This window comes from Coccinella septempunctata, chromosome 2, assembly GCF_907165205.1.
Source record: "Coccinella septempunctata chromosome 2, icCocSept1.1, whole genome shotgun sequence".
Classification (NCBI taxonomy): domain Eukaryota; kingdom Metazoa; phylum Arthropoda; class Insecta; order Coleoptera; family Coccinellidae; genus Coccinella; species Coccinella septempunctata.
In genome coordinates this window covers 16,599,049-16,618,882 of record NC_058190.1, presented here as the reverse complement: position 1 = coordinate 16,618,882, position 19,834 = coordinate 16,599,049, and the positions used below count along the sequence as shown (strand labels likewise).

At 37.6% G+C, this 19,834-nt stretch overlaps 5 protein-coding genes across 5 annotated transcripts in view; 2 read left to right on the top strand and 3 right to left on the bottom strand.

Annotated features, from left to right (window-relative positions):
- Positions 1-6,373, top strand: part of LOC123307848 — a 46,439-nt gene extending 40,066 nt beyond the window's left edge. The window contains exon 2 of the mRNA XM_044890306.1: positions 4,510-6,373. Within this exon, the coding sequence (XP_044746241.1) occupies positions 4,510-6,300 (1,791 nt within the window). The 3' untranslated portion in view covers positions 6,301-6,373. The remainder of the gene's footprint in view (positions 1-4,509) is intronic.
- Positions 6,374-9,943: 3,570 nt separating this feature from the next.
- Positions 9,944-13,092, bottom strand: LOC123307022. Its single transcript, XM_044889224.1, has 2 exons — positions 12,710-13,092; positions 9,944-12,657 (listed from the first exon to the last, which is right to left on the bottom strand). Exon 2 carries the CDS (start codon positions 12,506-12,508, stop codon positions 9,944-9,946), a length of 2,565 nt encoding a protein of 854 aa, XP_044745159.1. The 5' UTR covers positions 12,509-12,657; positions 12,710-13,092.
- Positions 12,929-15,493, bottom strand: LOC123307021. Its single transcript, XM_044889223.1, has one exon. The coding sequence runs from the start codon at positions 15,491-15,493 to the stop codon at positions 12,929-12,931; it is 2,565 nt and encodes an 854-aa protein (XP_044745158.1).
- A 402-nt stretch (positions 15,494-15,895) lies between these two features.
- Positions 15,896-17,677, bottom strand: LOC123307020. The gene has a single exon (XM_044889222.1). It carries the CDS (start codon positions 17,675-17,677, stop codon positions 15,896-15,898), a length of 1,782 nt encoding a protein of 593 aa, XP_044745157.1.
- A 1,064-nt stretch (positions 17,678-18,741) lies between these two features.
- On the top strand, positions 18,742-19,834 carry LOC123308246. The gene is made up of 2 exons (XM_044890833.1): positions 18,742-19,679; positions 19,731-19,834. Exon 1 carries the CDS (start codon positions 18,750-18,752, stop codon positions 19,458-19,460), a length of 711 nt encoding a protein of 236 aa, XP_044746768.1. The 5' UTR covers positions 18,742-18,749; the 3' UTR covers positions 19,461-19,679; positions 19,731-19,834.

Here is a 19,834-nt window from a genome sequence, read left to right as displayed (position 1 = left end):
TGAAGTGATGATTAATTTTCTCAATCACAGTTTGCACTTTATCCTTTTTTTCTTCAACGAAGGTGAATGTAGCATAAATTTTCTGCAACTCTGGTCCGGCAAAATGAAGCAATTGTGCTATTTGGATATTTTCTTCTTTCTTATTCGTTTCCGTAGCGATTAGGTAGATTTCGAAGCTCCTTAACCACTCGGTCCATTGTTCGGCAGGATTGCCTTGATTTAAATTCAATTTAGGTAATACACTACCAGACATTATTTGATTGATTGATACTTCACTTTTTTTAATTATTTCGATTAACTTATAGCGATCCTGTTCGCAGCGCCATGTTGTGTTTCGTATCTCTTTATTCACTGTCCTCTTACATTAATCTACAATATCATTGAACTGGGGATCATGCGTATGATTGATCCCCACTACAGAGCACTAAAAATTTTGTATTTTCAAGAGAAATAGCTCTTTTATCTCAAAAAAAAAACTCTTCCTAAGCTCAGTCATTTTCTTGATAAATAGGGAATCCTGAGTGTGGGTGGCAGATTAGTCCATTCACGAATCAAGTTTGAACAAATACACCCGGCTCTTCTTCCTGGTGATCACAGATTGACTCAATTGATAATAGAAGGTCTTCATATTAAATATTTGCGTCTGGATATATTGTCTATCCATAATGTTATGATACAAAAATATTGTATATTCTTCGCCAATCGGAATATCTGTAAAGTTTTTTTTGAATGTAACCGATGTTTTCGAGCGAAACCAATACACGTTCAACCTGTTATGGGCGATCTTTCGGTAGTGCGCATATCCCAAATTAAGCCTTTTTCGAGCGTCGGAGTAGATTACGAAGTTTCTTTTTCGATTGTGATGAGTAGAACGAGAGGATCTAAGATTTTGAAAGCATACATATGCCTATTTGTTTGCATGGCAACGAAGGCCAATCATCTCGAGCTGTCTTCGGTTCTCTCATCAGACACTTTTCTAGCCGTTTTACGGCGTTTCATTGGGCGACGTTGTCAGTGCTATCACATTTATAGCGATAATGGTACATCTTTTCGCGGAGCTGCTCGTGCTCCCGAAAAATTTATGAGGGAAACCGCACCATCTGAAGGTGTTTTTTTTCACACCTTTCCACCTTATTTCCCAAATTTTGGAGGACTGTGGGAGGCTGGTATAAAGCCCACCAAGTGTCATTTGATGCGAGTGCTTAGAGTTCAGCTTTTCACCTACGAGGAGTTCTCTACGGTGTTGGTTCAAATCGAATCAATTTCAAATTAGCTGCCTTCAATCCCTCTCAGCCCTGATCCGAATGACATAGACCCGCTAACGCAGGTCACTTTTTAACTTTGGCCCGTCTCAATTCTCTGCCTGAGCAGATATAGGGTATTTGTATATATTTTTTTTCTTTTTTGAAATTCATTTTCAATTTTAGATGAGCAGTATGTTTCGTCTTGAATACACGTATGAAGGAATGACTTTATACGAAGACCCAGTACATATTGTTTATTTAATTTTTCGCGTTTCCCTGCACGGGTCGTATGGCAACGTATGGGGCTGGACAGAAGAGAACAATTCCTTTCGGAATGTGAAGAAAATAAGACGCCAAGAAAAATGGTGGTGTGCAATGATAATTCCGCGAAGATTATCAAAAAAACTCTAATTAATAGTTAAAACTAATTTCAAGTGTCTCTGTTGCGTAATGTAAAAACATTCGGACGTTTTGAAGTTGGTCGGAGGTTTCGTGACTTTAGGACGAGCGACGAGTGAGTGAAGAGTCGGTGAGTTCAGTCCCCCAAGAGAGTTCAAACCCTATACAGTCCATCAAATAAATCGAACTCACTTGTTTTTCCTCTCTCCATTGCGAGTCTATTCGACGTATGTGTTAGTTGCTGGAAGAAAGCTCGTGTAATCTAGTTCGGAAAAACTGAAAAGTTTCGGTAAAACGGTGTAGTAGTTTATTTATATCGGAAGCAACTTGCGGTTCAGTATCTGATTCGGTGTGATTCTTTCCATCCTTGTTAGCAATCTCGGTTAGAAATTTGTCGTTAGGTGAACGCATGTCTCTATTAAAATTCAAGAATTCTGGGGTGTCTCCGGAATTTACTCCATCTTCATCGCAAGGTTCTTCCACCACATGAGAGTGCATTTTCTCCGACAGTTTCTGCTGTGGAACCTTGTATCGCTGACAATTGTTCTATTTTCGGACGAATTGGGCAATTTTTCATGGCCAATAGTCAAATAGCTGCGGGCTATTCGAAATATTTTTTCTGTTACTCCAAAGTATCCAGCGGTCGGTCGGTCGTGCTTTTCATGCAGGACTTCTCTTCGGTCATCTTTCCAGGGATTGTCCAATTCATGCTCTGATTGGTAGGAAGCTATAAACTAATAACAGATATCGGTAAGACCCCTTCTTCCACTTATCATTCAAACACCGGTATTGCAGCACCTTCTATATATATATATATATATTCTTTTGAATGTCAGCAATACATTTTTAGTTATCAAACAATATAGCATATGTATGAGTTTTAGCAAAGGTTAGTGTAACGGGGTACCATACAATTTAGAGTATGATACAAGAGCTTAGGGAAAAACCTCAGTAAAAAAACCCTGTCTCCCCGTGAGAAGTATAGTGATGACAAATTTGTTTACAGAATAAGCTTTAAATACTGAAGGGCTTCCTTTCCATTGACATAAAAAATTTCTTTATCCTCTTTCCATTTCGAAATAATATCTGAAACAAAGAAACAGAGCAGAAAACGAGAAAAAAGGCCAATAATAAAGCCTTCATTCAAACTTATTTTAAGACTTGATGATGACTGAAGAAAAAAATAAATAATCATAGGTACATAACTTGTTTTTCAATTGCATTGGGAGGAATATCATCTCTGCGTCAAAAATCTTCTGCTGATCTTGGTGGAGGATCACCCTCGTTGTTAGAAATGCCTTCAGTACTCAAATTAATAATAGCCAAATCTTGCTTTTGACTGGGAGGGCCTTTCGACCAGGTCCAGTCTTCCAAGTGATGATTCTTCTTTTCTTCAGTTGTTCGAGGAACGCTACAGGACCCTTATATTGGGGAATCATCTCCCATAGATATACCAGTGGTTATTCAGTAGAAAATTGAAAAGACGGGGAAGAAATTGAAAAAAACTTCTATGATAATAATATTACGGTGTTCCTTAAAAATATTTCGGTTTTCAGGGGTTATTGTAGGAGTTTCGGTGGAAGAATTTCCTTTGTAGACGAAACAAAAATTTGCTTTGATACACCAGCTGATTTCTGGAGTGTATTTCTAATCGATTTTCATTTTATACCTACACATGCTGAGGTCCGGTTGCTCAGTTCAGGAATAAGCCGAGATTTAAGTTGTTCCTAGGTTAATTTTGACAGTTACATTCCATTCTGTCCTGTTGAACTGAGATTAAAGCTTAATCTAGGACTGTTGATCATTCAAATGGAAACAGGACACTTCCGTTTCATTTCGATGAGGACATAAACGCAATTCTACAAATAATTTTTCAGGATTTCTTAATCCTGTATTTTCTATTCCCCAGTATTTTCTATCATCTCAAAATCAGAATGGCGAGTATTACAAGAAATATCATCAGCGGAAATACATTTTTCGGATGACGTATCAGTAATGTCACATAAATATAAATTGGAAAGATAAGGAGATGAGTCCGATCCTTGTAAAGTTCATTATTTAATGTTTCGAAACTACTACTTTTATCATCAACAAAAACATTCACGTAATCGTGAAGTTTCGAAATTAAACCAACTTTCCACATCGTATCTTACGGCGATGATCTGAAGCTAAAAAAGCAGCACCAGTTTCCTTCTTATAATTAAAACCCGATTCAGTAAAAGTATGATCAGAACAATTTTTATTCGTCCTGAAACCTCCTTGAAATTTCGTAAAATATCTTGAAACATAGCTTTCAATCCCAGATTGGATCAATTTTTCTATAAATTTGCAAGGGACACTGAATAAACTTTTAGGATGATAATTATTCGGATCCGAAGAACTTGTTTTTTCCTGAAGTCATTTGAAAATTACCAAAATTCTGAATAACCAAATGAAGCATTTCCCCCAAATGCCCAAATGTTTCAGAAATTCCGGATAAAGGCCAACGAATCTAGCAGCTTTTAGAGATTTTGAGCACCTTATTTCAGATGTCAATTCATCTGAAGATTAAAAGGATTAGAAATAACTAATATGTATAACAGATGCTGATTTCCTTAATCTTTGAAAATACTTTTTCATATTTTCAACTTTTGATTGGGAGACTGTGTTTGATACATTTACAAGTCGGCGAGTAATCATTTCCGGATTTATATTTGAAGGCTCTAGTCACAGAAGCAGGGAAGAATTATTGAAACATAAAAATAAAATTCCCATTAGTATATACATATGCAAAGATGAGAAATCACGAATGAAAAAGAAATAAATATACCTAATGAAATCTATGATGATATTTCAACATTAATCGTTTTCGAATTTTTACTTTCAGATCGTCTCATTAGCTGCAGTCGCTTTGGCTAAACCGACCGAAAAGCCATTGCAGAAAAGACAATTCAACTTCAATGCTTTAGCACCCAACTTCAATCAAGATGTCAACCAATTTGGAGGAAGAACATTCCTGAATGGATTCCATATAGAAACCCAATCTGAAAAGACACCTAGAATTTCCGCTAACCAAATTTCCAATCAATTCAGTATTGGTGGTAATGGACTTTTTCCTCAACAAAGGTACTCAGTAATCAATGGTCCTGAAATAACTGACATAGGTTCTTCTGGGTTGAATTCTAATGGTTTGGTTTCAACTACTACATATTCACCATTGTTATCTTCTTCTTCTTTTTTTCCAACTAGTACTACTTCTAATCTACTCAACTCTGAAATTAGTTCTATCAATTCAATTCCATCCTCAAAGACCCTTTCTGCAAATTCCATTGCATTTTCTGGAGTCATCCCTCAAAATTTTGGTCCAACTGTTACTCCTTTGCCAAAAGTTTCTACTACTTTTCCCCATTCTCTGATTGGTCTGAATTCTAACCCTACTGCTTTTCCAGTAGTAAGTTCAACCGTTCTTCCAATAAGTTCGCTTCAGTCACGATTCGAAGGTAGTGTACTTTCTAACAATTCACCAGGATTAGACTTACCTTCCTACAATTTCGATAACTTTGGAAATTTCGAACAATTTGAGATAAAAAATAATGACAAAGCAGAAGTCACAAAGAACGTATATTTTTATGAAGCTCCAGAAGAACCAGAAATGATACGTCAACGTAAGATCATTCAACTACCACCCCAGAAAAAAAACTACAAACTGCTTTTCATCAAAGCACCAGTAGCTCCCGAATCACAACCAATTGAAATTCCTGCTCAAATTCTAAACCAAGAAAAAACTCGTGTTTATGTTCTGGTGAAGAAACCCGAAACAGAACAAGTGGTCAAGATCGTTGAAGGTTCAACACCCAAACCTGAAAAACCGGAGGTTTTTTACATCAAATACAAAACTCGAGAAGAAGCCGAAAAAGCCATAAAAGAAGCCCAAGAAGGCGCTTCTCAAGGGCAAGAATCCATAAGTGTTAATGGTCAGCAATTAGTCAATTCAATAAGAAATATCAAGTTTACAGAAAATCACAGAGATTCCGCTCTGCAACCGATATTCTCCCACAATATTCCGGTATCTTTGTTCGAATCTTCAACCTCACAGCCAATATTATCGAGCACATTTTCCCCTGATGTGAACTACGTATCAGGCGCTTCGGGTGGTTTGTTGAATGATGGTAGTTTCAATCAATTCGTTACATCATATACGCCTTCTTTATTAGGAAATAATGTGTTTCCAAAAACTGTGGGTAGTCCCTTCTCACCTAGAAATAACATTTTCTCGAATACAAACTTGGGCTTAGATACGAGCAACCTTGGTTCGTTTGAAAGTTCAACCTTCAGTCCCATCACCTACGTATCTTCCGGATTTTCTAACTTCCCCTCATTCGTTGATTTGAGTCAACGATCTGGATCTGGATCACGATCAGGAAGAGTGAACGAATTTCAAGACAATAAAGTCCCCAGCACATCAACTTCGAGTACTTCGTCATCTATATTTGGAGAATCATTTGAATCTCAAACAGCAAACAAATTCGAAGAGAAATCAATCAGTTCAAAAGATGAACCCCTAGCATTATCCTTAGGAAGTGGAGCAAGCACATCTAGTCCTGTACTGAAAAATTCTGTTGAAGTAACTCCGACCACTGAAAGTAGCGACGTAAATTCATCAACATCATCTGAATAAAATTGTTATTCGATTATATCATCTTGTGAATTATGATTGCTGACAGTATTTTATCATTAAATTTCAATCTGAAGTATTTTTTTTTTCATAACGTAGCCCCTACAGTTGGTATTTTATCACATAACATTCACAGCAGTCCAGTTAGCGGTATTAATTAATGTCACTTCCATGACATTTCAATTCAAAGATTCAATTTTTGAGTATTGCTGGAAGTTTTTGTTGATCCCTGTTTAATTGGTTTTTTATTCTCGACTGCTGTTATTGGTTTGTAGAATTTTATGAGTTTCTTGATTTCGTATTTATTGAATTCAAACTTATAGAAAACTTTCAGCGAGAGAAGTCATAACAGAATCATAAATCGTTGATACTGTTCAACTTAGGTCCGAAGGCTTCATTTCAGGATTCAAGCTGAAGGTTTGGTTGATAGAAAGAAGACAATACACAATAGGAAAATTGTCTGTCTCGATCGGAGAAAAACTCACTCTCTCTCTAATGGTCTGCAAGAATTGAAAGTTGACCATCCAGAACTGTTAGCCATTAAAAGAATAGCAAAAGTTTGTAACGTCCAGTTTCATAATCAAATTTGAAGTCACTTTAAGCTTGAAACTTCCTTTACTGTCATTTTTAGTAGGGTTACAGGAAGCTTTATAATTAAAGGGACTAAGGTTCGATTATGAAACCGGCCGTAAGTCTTTGAAACAACGTGGCCAATTTCGCAATGTTTCAATAGAACTGCCTGAAGAAATTGCAAATCTGTATTTGAATAGCGAGTTGGATGTAGTTTTTGAAGATTTCTATCTGAAAGAAGTTAAAGAATTGCCGAAATCCTGAAAGTGCATCACAATTTAATTCATCAACATTAGAAAAGCTGGTGATCGAACCTAATTCCAGTGAGCCAGTGTTAGACTCAAAATGATTCAATAAGTGTTTCATCCTCGTTAATTGTGACCCACTTCATTCTGCGTTATGTTTCTCCACTGATATTGAAAATAATCAGAAAGATCGGTTATAAAAAATCACTTATTATGACTAAAGATGGTGAATTTTACAACCATAGTAAACATTTTGGATAACCTCAGTTGGGATTCATTTATAGGTATTTTTTTTTTGTTCTTCGAATTGAAGAACACTTACGCTCTCAGGTCGGTGGTGATTCTCCCACTCATAATTTCCACCAATGGACTGGTCGAGGCACACTTGGAGGAGTACACTGTCATGCTGGGTCTACAAAAAGAATTAAGTACTGCACAGAAACAGGTTATTCTTGCAACCACAAGGATAGTGCGAAAGTTCCTTACCACCTCCTGAGTCCACCTTGTCCGAAAAGCGGACCGGTGTACTCGGTGAACCAACCCCATTGTGGTGAAGAAAAAAAAAAAAAAATATATATATATATATATATATATATATATATATATATTTTATATATATATATATATATATTAATAAAAAAAAATACCTATAAATGAATACCAACTGAGGTTATCCAAAATGTTTACTATGGTTGTAAAATTCACCATCTTTAGTCATAATAAGTGATTTTTTATAACCGATCTTTCTGATTATTTTCAATATCAGTGGAGAAACATAACGTATGAATATGTGTGTATGTGAGGTAATTGGAAAAAAAAAAAAAAAAGCAAAGAATTCCACCTGAATGTGAGTCGTTTTCTGAGGAATTTTGTGTGTTGTTGGGTTGTGTTATTGTAACCAGATTGTTCAATTTGTTCTAAATTATAATAAATAGTTTTAGTTCTGAAGAAGATCCCAAACAGGATCGAAACGTCGACAGTTTGAAGTGAGTGTATTATTCACCCCATTAGAAGTCCTGAAGCCAAGATCCCCTTTCCTCTATTTATTTATATTAATACTACACCATTTCCAAATGTATTTCAGAAATCGTCAATTTTATTTCAGAAATCGTCAATTGTATTTCAGATTAGTCAATTCGATTTCAGAAAGCGTCAATTGTATTTCAGATTAGTCAATTCGATTTCAGAAAGTGTCAATTGTATTTCAGATTAGTCAATTCAATTTCAGAAAGCATCAATTGTATTTCAGATTAGTCAATTCAATTTCAGAAAATATCAATTGCATTTCAGAAAACATCACTTGTAATTCAGATCAGTCAATTTAATTTCAGAAATCGTCAATTGTATTTCGGAAATCCTAATTCGAAATTACACACATTTCATATAGGTTACAGAAATGGTTATTGGAAATACGGTTTATCCTCTTGAATCCTGACATCAGACTGAAAGTGAGATAACTGTGATATTTGGAAATTCGGTTTAATGTAATGTAAAAAACATTACTGAAGTTCTTTGAAAAACCGTTAGATCTTTTTTTGGAAATCATTTTAGGGGTTCGTGATTTCGTGAATGAGTCATATGGAGCATGGAGGGATTGCTTCTGGTAGTTATTGATGGTAATCTTCACAAATTGAACGAAGAAACGAACGAATAATAAGATTAAAGCAGTTCCTACATTCAATCATGAACACAATTATTGAAAAGAGAAATAACGCAACAGTATAGGCCTTCTTCAGCTGCTCGCGTAACGCGTGAATTCAGTATCATTGACATCAGATTCCATGAGTTCAGTGTTTTAACAGTGATTGCGGGAATTTGGACAAAATGTATCTCTTTTTTCAAATCTTCATTGAAAGCTTGCCAACGTTCTGAAGAAAATTTCTCTTTTTCAACTCACACTTTTTCACATTTCTATGTAATTTGAATGATATTCGTACTTTCTGAATCATAAATGACCGTTTCTGAAATACATATACTTCAATCTGAATTACAATTGACGATTTCTGAAATTCAATTGACTAATCTGAATTACATTTGATGTTTTCTGAAATTGAATTGACTAATCTGAAATACAATTGACGCTTTCTGAAATTGAATTGACTAATCTGAAATACAATTGACGCTTTCTGAAATCGAATTGACTAATCTGAAATACAGTTGACGATTTCTGAAATACACTTGGAAAAGGTGTAGTGTTGTAAATTTTTATGAAAGAGTGAAAAACATCATAGATAAATATGTACCAAAACGAATATCATTAAGATACAGTTACCCTAGTTGGTTCTCAGGAAAAAAAGCTGCTCACATAAATTACAAGAATTCACTTACATCAGAAGATTATTTAAAGTTTACGGATTTGAGAAGGAATTGCAAATTAGAGTAAGAAGTGTGTCATAGTACATATGCTCAAAGTAATTTAACTCCCAATATATATATATCGTACAATTAGAATAAGGGGTTATGGGAATGGATGAAAAATTTTTCTGATCTTCTCTTTTATTCCATCAGTCGACGTTTCGGTCCAGGTATGGACCTTCCTCAGGACTCTAAAATTACATTAAAATGGTAACAAATCTCACATGGACAAAAAAAACTCACCGGAAAACAGAGAGTTATTAGGTAACAAATTTAACATCTGTTGATAGAACTAAAATCAAAACAAGCAGGCATCAACTAATATGAGCGAAAAAGTCCAAAATCGACACAATTGTTCTTCTATTCAATAATCGTCCAAAAATCCTTTTTTTTATTTTTTTTTATTTTTTATAATCACGTCAAATACATCAATCAATGTCAAAAGCCACAGAATACAACAAACAAAAACACAACTTTCAAGTTGACACAACGACGTCTGAAACCACAGAGCTCCCATCATTCCCTGGCCTCAGTACTCCTTTCTCCCCGGACAGCTGGTCAATACTTAGTAAAAATGCATAAATATTGCTAATCCCTTCAATGTCCCTTCTGTAATTCATCGAATTACTATGTCGTTTAATGTGACACATCTCCAAAAAGGTCCGCTTCTTGAGATTGTTTTCACATTCCAACACTTTCGCTGCGTTGTAATTCATTTGATGGCCACTACTTCTCACATGTTCTGCCAGGGCACATGCCTTGCTTGGATTCTTAACATCACTCTTATGTTGTGTGAGTCTCTTCTTCAATTGTTGAGATGTCTGTCCAACGTAAATTTCACCACAAGATGCACATGGAACACCATACACTACCCCACTCATCTTAAGCACATCCATCTTGTCTTTGACCCTGCTGAATAATTTCTTGACCCTGAACTCATTTCTTGCCAACACTTTTATTGTGTCTGTCTTAAGCAACCTCACCAATGACCCAGTTACACCCTCTATCAGAGGAATAGACGAAAACTTCAAACCATCTCTTCTGAGTTCCAAAGTGGCGGAGGCGCTCTCCACTGTAGGCACAACACCATCAGACATTCCTTCCCTCACCCTCTGTGGCTGTCCAGAGGGCGATGAGTTGTAAATTAACCGTGAAAGTAGTCCCCTCGGATATCCATTATTCCTCATTAACTGAAAAAGGACATTCAAGTTGGCCTCTCGTTTCGTTGGGTGTACTATTCTTTCAATGCGACTTTTTAGTCCTAGAATCAAGTTGATCTTCTGTTTGGAAGGGTGATTTGACAGAAAATGGATGTAACGGCCTGAACTCGTGGGCTTCCTATACCAGTCTAGTATAATGTTATTATCATTTGTTCTGATGACCTTGGTGTCCAAGAAGGGAACACTGCCCAATGTTTCCTCCTCAAGGGTGAACTTGATAAACTCATCACATTCGTTAAATTTCCGGAGGGTGTAAGTCACTTGATCCTTTGGAACAGCAGTGATCAGGTCGTCTACGTATCCTTTCAAGAAAGGAATATAAAATGGTAAGTTAGCCAGTATCAAATCCAAAAGAAATATCATAACTATTTTCGCAATGGCTGGAATGAAATTGGAGCCCAAGGGGGAGCCCAGTATCTGTGAATAGAATTTCCCATCAAAAAGGAAATAGTTCGAAGAGAAAAGGAATTTCACCATGGAAATGAACTCATCTTTGGGAATGGAAGTGTGTTGTTCAATATCTGTCCACCGACTCTCAATGGCCGAGATCACCAAGTCAACAGAAATATTGCTGAATAAAGAAACTACGTCTAAACTTATCAGTACGTAATTATCTGGTATCTGAAGATCTTTAGCAAATTCCGCAAAGGAAAAGGAGTCCTTGACAAAATATCTATCTTCTGTGGCAGCAAGAGTTCTAGCCAATATATCAGCCATGTAAATTGATAACTTGGATGTTGGAGTATTAATAAACGAAACAATGGGTCTCAGGGTTAAGGTGGGCTTATGAATTTTCGGGAGGCCATAGAATCTGGCTGGTACGGCATTGTAATTATATAAACGTTTCCCTTCAGACTCTGTTATATACCCTTTGTTGACCAAATTTTTCACCAATGAATTGCACTTTGTTTGCATGGACGTAGTGGGATCTCTAGGTAATATTTTGTAGTGATTGTCATCTTCAAGGATCTCTCGGGATAGGTCAACATATTGAGATCTATCCATCAAAACAGTAACATTGCCCTTATCCGATTGCATGACCAACAAATCCTGATGATCCTTTAGGTATCTCTTGCAGTAATAGAACTCATTCTGGAATACATTATTGGTTCCTCTGTTCGATCGAACGTAATTGGTAATAGTGTTCGCAGCTAGTGATCGGAAAATGTTCTTGCCTTCATCATTAAGTGATTCATTCATACCGATTGTAAACTCAATATCAGCCAACAATTTCTGAATTGAGACCTCATTCCTGGGGATTTCAATGCCAAACTTAGGACCCAGGGCCAGGAAATTGAGAACTCTCTCTGGGACTGCAACGGAACTTATATTCTTAACCCATTCTTTCTGGGGTTGGACTTTACTGAGTTGTTCACTTATTAACTTAGTGAGTTTTCTAACATTGTTATCGCGTATCAACCGGAACCGATCAGTGTACTTCTTAAGTTGACGGTTGTGAAACTGGTCCAACATATCACATGGAAGCGTATCCACCAAAGTCTGCCACACCCTGGATAACTCGTCTTCCATCCTCCTTATTTTGGAAACTGTTGTCTTAATTTCGAACAGAAGAACATGCCGAACAGTCTTAGCCTTCATACACTCCACCTGTCCAGCAGATATGGAATCCGTTGCTGAACCATACAGGTACTTCATGTTACAGGATATGTGTTTAGGTAGAAGACCTTGCCGTTTGCACTCCAAAAGGAACACTCTCCGATTCTTAAGGGGAGCCAGCTTGATGTTCAATGATGCCCAAGATTTCAAGTTCTTAACAGAAGCAAGTCCATATTGTGTTTGGACCTCTGCATAGAACCCCATGCTTAATACTCAAAGTAATTTAACTCCCAATATATATATATCGTACAATTAGAATAAGGGGTTATGGGAATGGATGAAAAATTTTTCTGATCTTCTCTTTTATTCCATCAGTCGACGTTTCGGTCCAGGTATGGACCTTCCTCAGGACTCTAAAATTACATTAAAATGGTAACAAATCTCACATGGACAAAAAAAACTCACCGGAAAACAGAGAGTTATTAGGTAACAAATTTAACATCTGTTGATAGAACTAAAATCAAAACAAGCAGGCATCAACTAATATGAGCGAAAAAGTCCAAAATCGACACAATTGTTCTTCTATTCAATAATCGTCCAAAAATCCTTTTTTTTTTTATAATCACGTCAAATACATCAATCAATGTCAAAAGCCACAGAATACAACAAACAAAAACACAACTTTCAGGTTGACACAACGACGTCTGAAACCACAGAGCTCCCATCATTCCCTGGCCTCAGTACTCCTTTCTCCCCGGACAGCTGGTCAATACTTAGTAAAAATGCATAAATATTGCTAATCCCTTCAATGTCCCTTCTGTAATTCATCGAATTACTATATCGTTTAATGTGACACATCTCCAAAAAGGTCCGCTTCTTGAGATTGTTTTCACATTCCAACACTTTCGCTGCGTTGTAATTCATTTGATGGCCACTACTTCTCACATGTTCTGCCAGGGCACATGCCTTGCTTGGATTCTTAACATCACTCTTATGTTGTGTGAGTCTCTTCTTCAATTGTTGAGATGTCTGTCCAACGTAAATTTCACCACAAGATGCACATGGAACACCATACACTACCCCACTCATCTTAAGCACATCCATCTTGTCTTTGACCCTGCTGAATAATTTCTTGACCCTGAACTCATTTCTTGCCAACACTTTTATTGTGTCTGTCTTAAGCAACCTCACCAATGACCCAGTTACACCCTCTATCAGAGGAATAGACGAAAACTTCAAACCATCTCTTCTGAGTTCCAAAGTGGCGGAGGCGCTCTCCACTGTAGGCACAACACCATCAGACATTCCTTCCCTCACCCTCTGTGGCTGTCCAGAGGGCGATGAGTTGTAAATTAACCGTGAAAGTAGTCCCCTCGGATATCCATTATTCCTCATTAACTGAAAAAGGACATTCAAGTTGGCCTCTCGTTTCGTTGGGTGTACTATTCTTTCAATGCGACTTTTTAGTCCTAGAATCAAGTTGATCTTCTGTTTGGAAGGGTGATTTGACAGAAAATGGATGTAACGGCCTGAACTCGTGGGCTTCCTATACCAGTCTAGTATAATGTTATTATCATTTGTTCTGATGACCTTGGTGTCCAAGAAGGGAACACTGCCCAATGTTTCCTCCTCAAGGGTGAACTTGATAAACTCATCACATTCGTTAAATTTCCGGAGGGTGTAAGTCACTTGATCCTTTGGAACAGCAGTGATCAGGTCGTCTCCGTATCCTTTCAAGAAAGGAATATAAAATGGTAAGTTAGCCAGTATCAAATCCAAAAGAAATATCATAACTATTTTCGCAATGGCTGGAATGAAATTGGAGCCCATGGGGGAGCCCAGTATCTGTAAATAGAATTTCCCATCAAAAAGGAAATAGTTCGAAGAGAAAAGGAATTTCACCATGGAAATGAACTCATCTTTGGGAATGGAAGTGTGTTGTTCAATATCTGTCCACCGACTCTCAATGGCCGAGATCACCAAGTCAACAGAAATATTGCTGAATAAAGAAACTACGTCTAAACTTATCAGTACGTAATTATCTGGTATCTGAAGATCTTTAGCAAATTCCGCAAAGGAAAAGGAGTCCTTGACAAAATATCTATCTTCTGTGGCAGCAAGAGTTCTAGCCAATATATCAGCCATGTAAATTGATAACTTGGATGTTGGAGTATTAATAAACGAAACAATGGGTCTCAGGGTTAAGGTGGGCTTATGAATTTTCGGGAGGCCATAGAATCTGGCTGGTACGGCATTGTAATTATATAAACGTTTCCCTTCAGACTCTGTTATATACCCTTTGTTGACCAAATTTTTCACCAATGAATTGCACTTTGTTTGCATGGACGTAGTGGGATCTCTAGGTAATATTTTGTAGTGATTGTCATCTTCAAGGATCTCTCGGGATAGGTCAACATATTGAGATCTATCCATCAAAACAGTAACATTGCCCTTATCCGATTGCATGACCAACAAATCCTGATGATCCTTTAGGTATCTCTTGCAGTAATAGAACTCATTCTGGAATACATTATTGGTTCCTCTGTTCGATCGAACGTAATTGGTAATAGTGTTCGCAGCTAGTGATCGGAAAATGTTCTTGCCTTCATCATTAAGTGATTCATTCATACCGATTGTAAACTCAATATCAGCCAACAATTTCTGAATTGAGACCTCATTCCTGGGGATTTCAATGCCAAACTTAGGACCCAGGGCCAGGAAATTGAGAACTCTCTCTGGGACTGCAACGGAACTTATATTCTTAACCCATTCTTTCTGGGGTTGGACTTTACTGAGTTGTTCACTTATTAACTTAGTGAGTTTTCTAACATTGTTATCGCGTATCAACCGGAACCGATCAGTGTACTTCTTAAGTTGACGGTTGTGAAACTGGTCCAACATATCACATGGAAGCGTATCCACCAAAGTCTGCCACACCCTGGATAACTCGTCTTCCATCCTCCTTATTTTGGAAACTGTTGTCTTAATTTCGAACAGAAGAACATGCCGAACAGTCTTAGCCTTCATACACTCCACCTGTCCAGCAGATATGGAATCCGTTGCTGAACCATACAGGTACTTCATGTTACAGGATATGTGTTTAGGTAGAAGACCTTGCCGTTTGCACTCCAAAAGGAACACTCTCCGATTCTTAAGGGGAGCCAGCTTGATGTTCAATGATGCCCAAGATTTCAAGTTCTTAACAGAAGCAAGTCCATATTGTGTTTGGACCTCTGCATAGAACCCCATGCTTAATACTCAAAGTAATTTAACTCCCAATATATATATATCGTACAATTAGAATAAGGGGTTATGGGAATGGATGAAAAATTTTTCTGATCTTCTCTTTTATTCCATCAGTCGACGTTTCGGTCCAGGTATGGACCTTCCTCAGGACTCTAAAATTACATTAAAATGGTAACAAGTCTCACATGGACAAAAAGAGTTATTAGGTAACAAATTTAACATCTGTTGATAGAACTAAAATCAAAACAAGCAGGCATCAACTAATATGAGCGAAAAAGTCCAAAATCGACACAATTGTTCTTCTATTCAATAATCGTCCAAAAATCCTTTTTTTTTTTTATAATCACGTCAAATACATCAATCAATGTCAAAAGCCACAGAATACAACAAACAAAAACACAACTTTCAGGTTGACACAACGACGTCTGAAACCACAGAGCTCCCATCATTCCCTGGCCTCAGTACTCCTTTCTCCCCGGACAGCTGGTCAATACTTAGTAAAAATGCATAAATATTGCTAATCCCTTCAATGTCCCTTCTGTAATTCATCGAATTACTATGTCGTTTAATGTGACACATCTCCAAAAAGGTCCGCTTCTTGAGATTGTTTTCACATTCCAACACTTTCGCTGCGTTGTAATTCATTTGATGGCCACTACTTCTCACATGTTCTGCCAGGGCACATGCCTTGCTTGGATTCTTAACATCACTCTTATGTTGTGTGAGTCTCTTCTTCAATTGTTGAGATGTCTGTCCAACGTAAATTTCACCACAAGATGCACATGGAACACCATACACTACCCCACTCATCTTAAGCACATCCATCTTGTCTTTGACCCTGCTGAATAATTTCTTGACCCTGAACTCATTTCTTGCCAACACTTTTATTGTGTCTGTCTTAAGCAACCTCACCAATGACCCAGTTACACCCTCTATCAGAGGAATAGACGAAAACTTCAAACCATCTCTTCTGAGTTCCAAAGTGGCGGAGGCGCTCTCCACTGTAGGCACAACACCATCAGACATTCCTTCCCTCACCCTCTGTGGCTGTCCAGAGGGCGATGAGTTGTAAATTAACCGTGAAAGTAGTCCCCTCGGATATCCATTATTCCTCATTAACTGAAAAAGGACATTCAAGTTGGCCTCTCGTTTCGTTGGGTGTACTATTCTTTCAATGCGGCTTTTTAGTCCTAGAATCAAGTTGATCTTCTGTTTGGAAGGGTGATTTGACAGAAAATGGATGTAACGGCCTGAACTCGTGGGCTTCCTATACCAGTCTAGTATAATGTTATTGTCATTTGTTCTGATGACCTTGGTGTCCAAGAAGGGAACACTGCCCAATGTTTCCTCCTCAAGGGTGAACTTGATAAACTCATCACATTCGTTAAATTTCCGGAGGGTGTAAGTCACTTGATCCTTTGGAACAGCAGTGATCAGGTCGTCTACGTATCCTTTCAAGAAAGGAATATAAAATGGTAAGTTAGCCAGTATCAAATCCAAAAGAAATATCATAACTATTTTCGCAATGGCTGGAATGAAATTGGAGCCCATGGGGGAGCCCAGTATCTGTAAATAGAATTTCCCATCAAAAAGGAAATAGTTCGAAGAGAAAAGGAATTTCACCATGGAAATGAACTCATCTTTGGGAATGGAAGTGTGTTGTTCAATATCTGTCCACCGACTCTCAATGGCCGAGATCACCAAGTCAACAGAAATATTGCTGAATAAAGAAACTACGTCTAAACTTATCAGTACGTAATTATCTGGTATCTGAAGATCTTTAGCAAATTCCGCAAAGGAAAAGGAGTTCTTGACAAAATATCTATCTTCTGTGGCAGCAAGAGTTCTAGCCAATATATCAGCCATGTAAATTGATAACTTGGATGTTGGAGTATTAATAAACGAAACAATGGGTCTCAGGGTTAAGGTGGGCTTATGAATTTTCGGGAGGCCATAGAATCTGGCTGGTACGGCATTGTAATTATATAAACGTTTCCCTTCAGACTCTGTTATATACCCTTTGTTGACCAAATTTTTCACCAATGAATTGCACTTTGTTTGCATGGACGTAGTGGGATCTCTAGGTAATATTTTGTAGTGATTGTCATCTTCAAGGATCTCTCGGGATAGGTCAACATATTGAGATCTATCCATCAAAACAGTAACATTGCCCTTATCCGATTGCATGACCAACAAATCCTGATGATCCTTTAGGTATCTCTTGCAGTAATAGAACTCATTCTGGAATACATTATTGGTTCCTCTGTTCGATCGAACGTAATTGGTAATAGTGTTCGATCCCACTACGTCCATGCAAACAAAGTGCAATTCATTGGTGAAAAATTTGGTCAACAAAGGGTATATAACAGAGTCTGAAGGGAAACGTTTATATAATTACAATGCCGTACCAGCCAGATTCTATGGCCTCCCGAAAATTCATAAGCCCACCTTAACCCTGAGACCCATTGTTTCGTTTATTAATACTCCAACATCCAAGTTATCAATTTACATGGCTGATATATTGGCTAGAACTCTTGCTGCCACAGAAGATAGATATTTTGTCAAGGACTCCTTTTCCTTTGCGGAATTTGCTAAAGATCTTCAGATACCAGATAATTACGTACTGATAAGTTTAGACGTAGTTTCTTTATTCAGCAATATTTCTGTTGACTTGGTGATCTCGGCCATTGAGAGTCGGTGGACAGATATTGAACAACACACTTCCATTCCCAAAGATGAGTTCATTTCCATGGTGAAATTCCTTTTCTCTTCGAACTATTTTCTTTTTGATGGGAAATTCTATTTACAGATACTGGGCTCCCCCATGGGCTCCAATTTCATTCCAGCCATTGCGAAAATAGTTATGATATTTCTTTTGGATTTGATACTGGCTAACTTACCATTTTATATTCCTTTCTTGAAAGGATACGTAGACGACCTGATCACTGCTGTTCCAAAGGATCAAGTGACTTACACCCTCCGGAAATTTAACGAATGTGATGAGTTTATCAAGTTCACCCTTGAGGAGGAAACATTGGGCAGTGTTCCCTTCTTGGACACCAAGGTCATCAGAACAAATGATAATAACATTATACTAGACTGGTATAGGAAGCCCACGAGTTCAGGCCGTTACATCCATTTTCTGTCAAATCACCCTTCCAAACAGAAGATCAACTTGATTCTAGGACTAAAAAGTCGCATCGAAAGAATAGTACACCCAACGAAACGAGAGGCCAACTCGAATGTCCTTTTTCAGTTAATGAGGAATAATGGATATCCGAGGGGACTACTTTCACGGTTAATTTACAACTCATCGCCCTCTGGACAGCCACAGAGGGTGAGGGAAGGAATGTCTGATGGTGTTGTGCCTACAGTGGAGAGCGCCTCCGCCACTTTGGAACTCAGAAGAGATGGTTTGAAGTTTTCGTCTATTCCTCTGATAGAGGGTGTAACTGGGTCATTGGTGAGGTTGCTTAAGACAGACACAATAAAAGTGTTGGCAAGAAATGAGTTCAGGGTCAAGAAATTATTCAGCAGGGTCAAAGACAAGATGGAAGTGCTTAAGATGAGTGGGGTAGTGTATGGTGTTCCATGTGCATCTTGTGGTGAAATTTACGTTGGACAGACATCTCAACAATTGAAGAAGAGACTCACACAACATAAGAGTGATGTTAAGAATCCAAGCAAGGCATGTGCCCTGGCAGAACATGTGAGAAGTAGTGGCCATCAAATGAATTACAACGCAGCGAAAGTGTTGGAATGTGAAAACAATCTCAAGAAGCGGACCTTTTTGGAGATGTGTCACATTAAACGACATAGTAATTCGATGAATTACAGAAGGGACATTGAAGGGATTAGCAATATTTATGCATTTTTACTAAGTATTGACCAGCTGTCCGGGGAGAAAGGAGTACTGAGGCCAGGGAATGATGGGAGCTCTGTGGTTTCAGACGTCGTTGTGTCAACCTGAAAGTTGTGTTTTTGTTTGTTGTATTCTGTGGCTTTTGACATTGATTGATGTATTTGACGTGATTATAAAAAAAAAAAGGATTTTTGGACGATTATTGAATAGAAGAACAATTGTGTCGATTTTGGACTTTTTCGCTCATATTAGTTGATGCCTGCTTGTTTTGATTTTAGTTCTATCAACAGATGTTAAATTTGTTACCTAATAACTCTCTGTTTTCCGGTGAGTTTTTTTGTCCATGTGAGATTTGTTACCATTTTAATGTAATTTTAGAGTCCTGAGGAAGGTCCATACCTGGACCGAAACGTCGACTGATGGAATAAAAGAGAAGATCAGAAAAATTTTTCATCCATTCCCATAACCCCTTATTCTAATTG

Excerpts from the sequence above, each read along its gene's own strand:
- LOC123308246 (XM_044890833.1), top strand. The coding sequence starts at position 18,750 with ATGAGGAATAATGGATATCCGAGGGGACTACTTTCACGGTTAATTTAC.
- LOC123307021 (XM_044889223.1), bottom strand. The coding sequence starts at position 15,493 with ATGGGGTTCTATGCAGAGGTCCAAACACAATATGGACTTGCTTCTGTT.
- LOC123307020 (XM_044889222.1), bottom strand. The coding sequence starts at position 17,677 with ATGCAATCGGATAAGGGCAATGTTACTGTTTTGATGGATAGATCTCAA.
- LOC123307022 (XM_044889224.1), bottom strand. The coding sequence starts at position 12,508 with ATGGGGTTCTATGCAGAGGTCCAAACACAATATGGACTTGCTTCTGTT.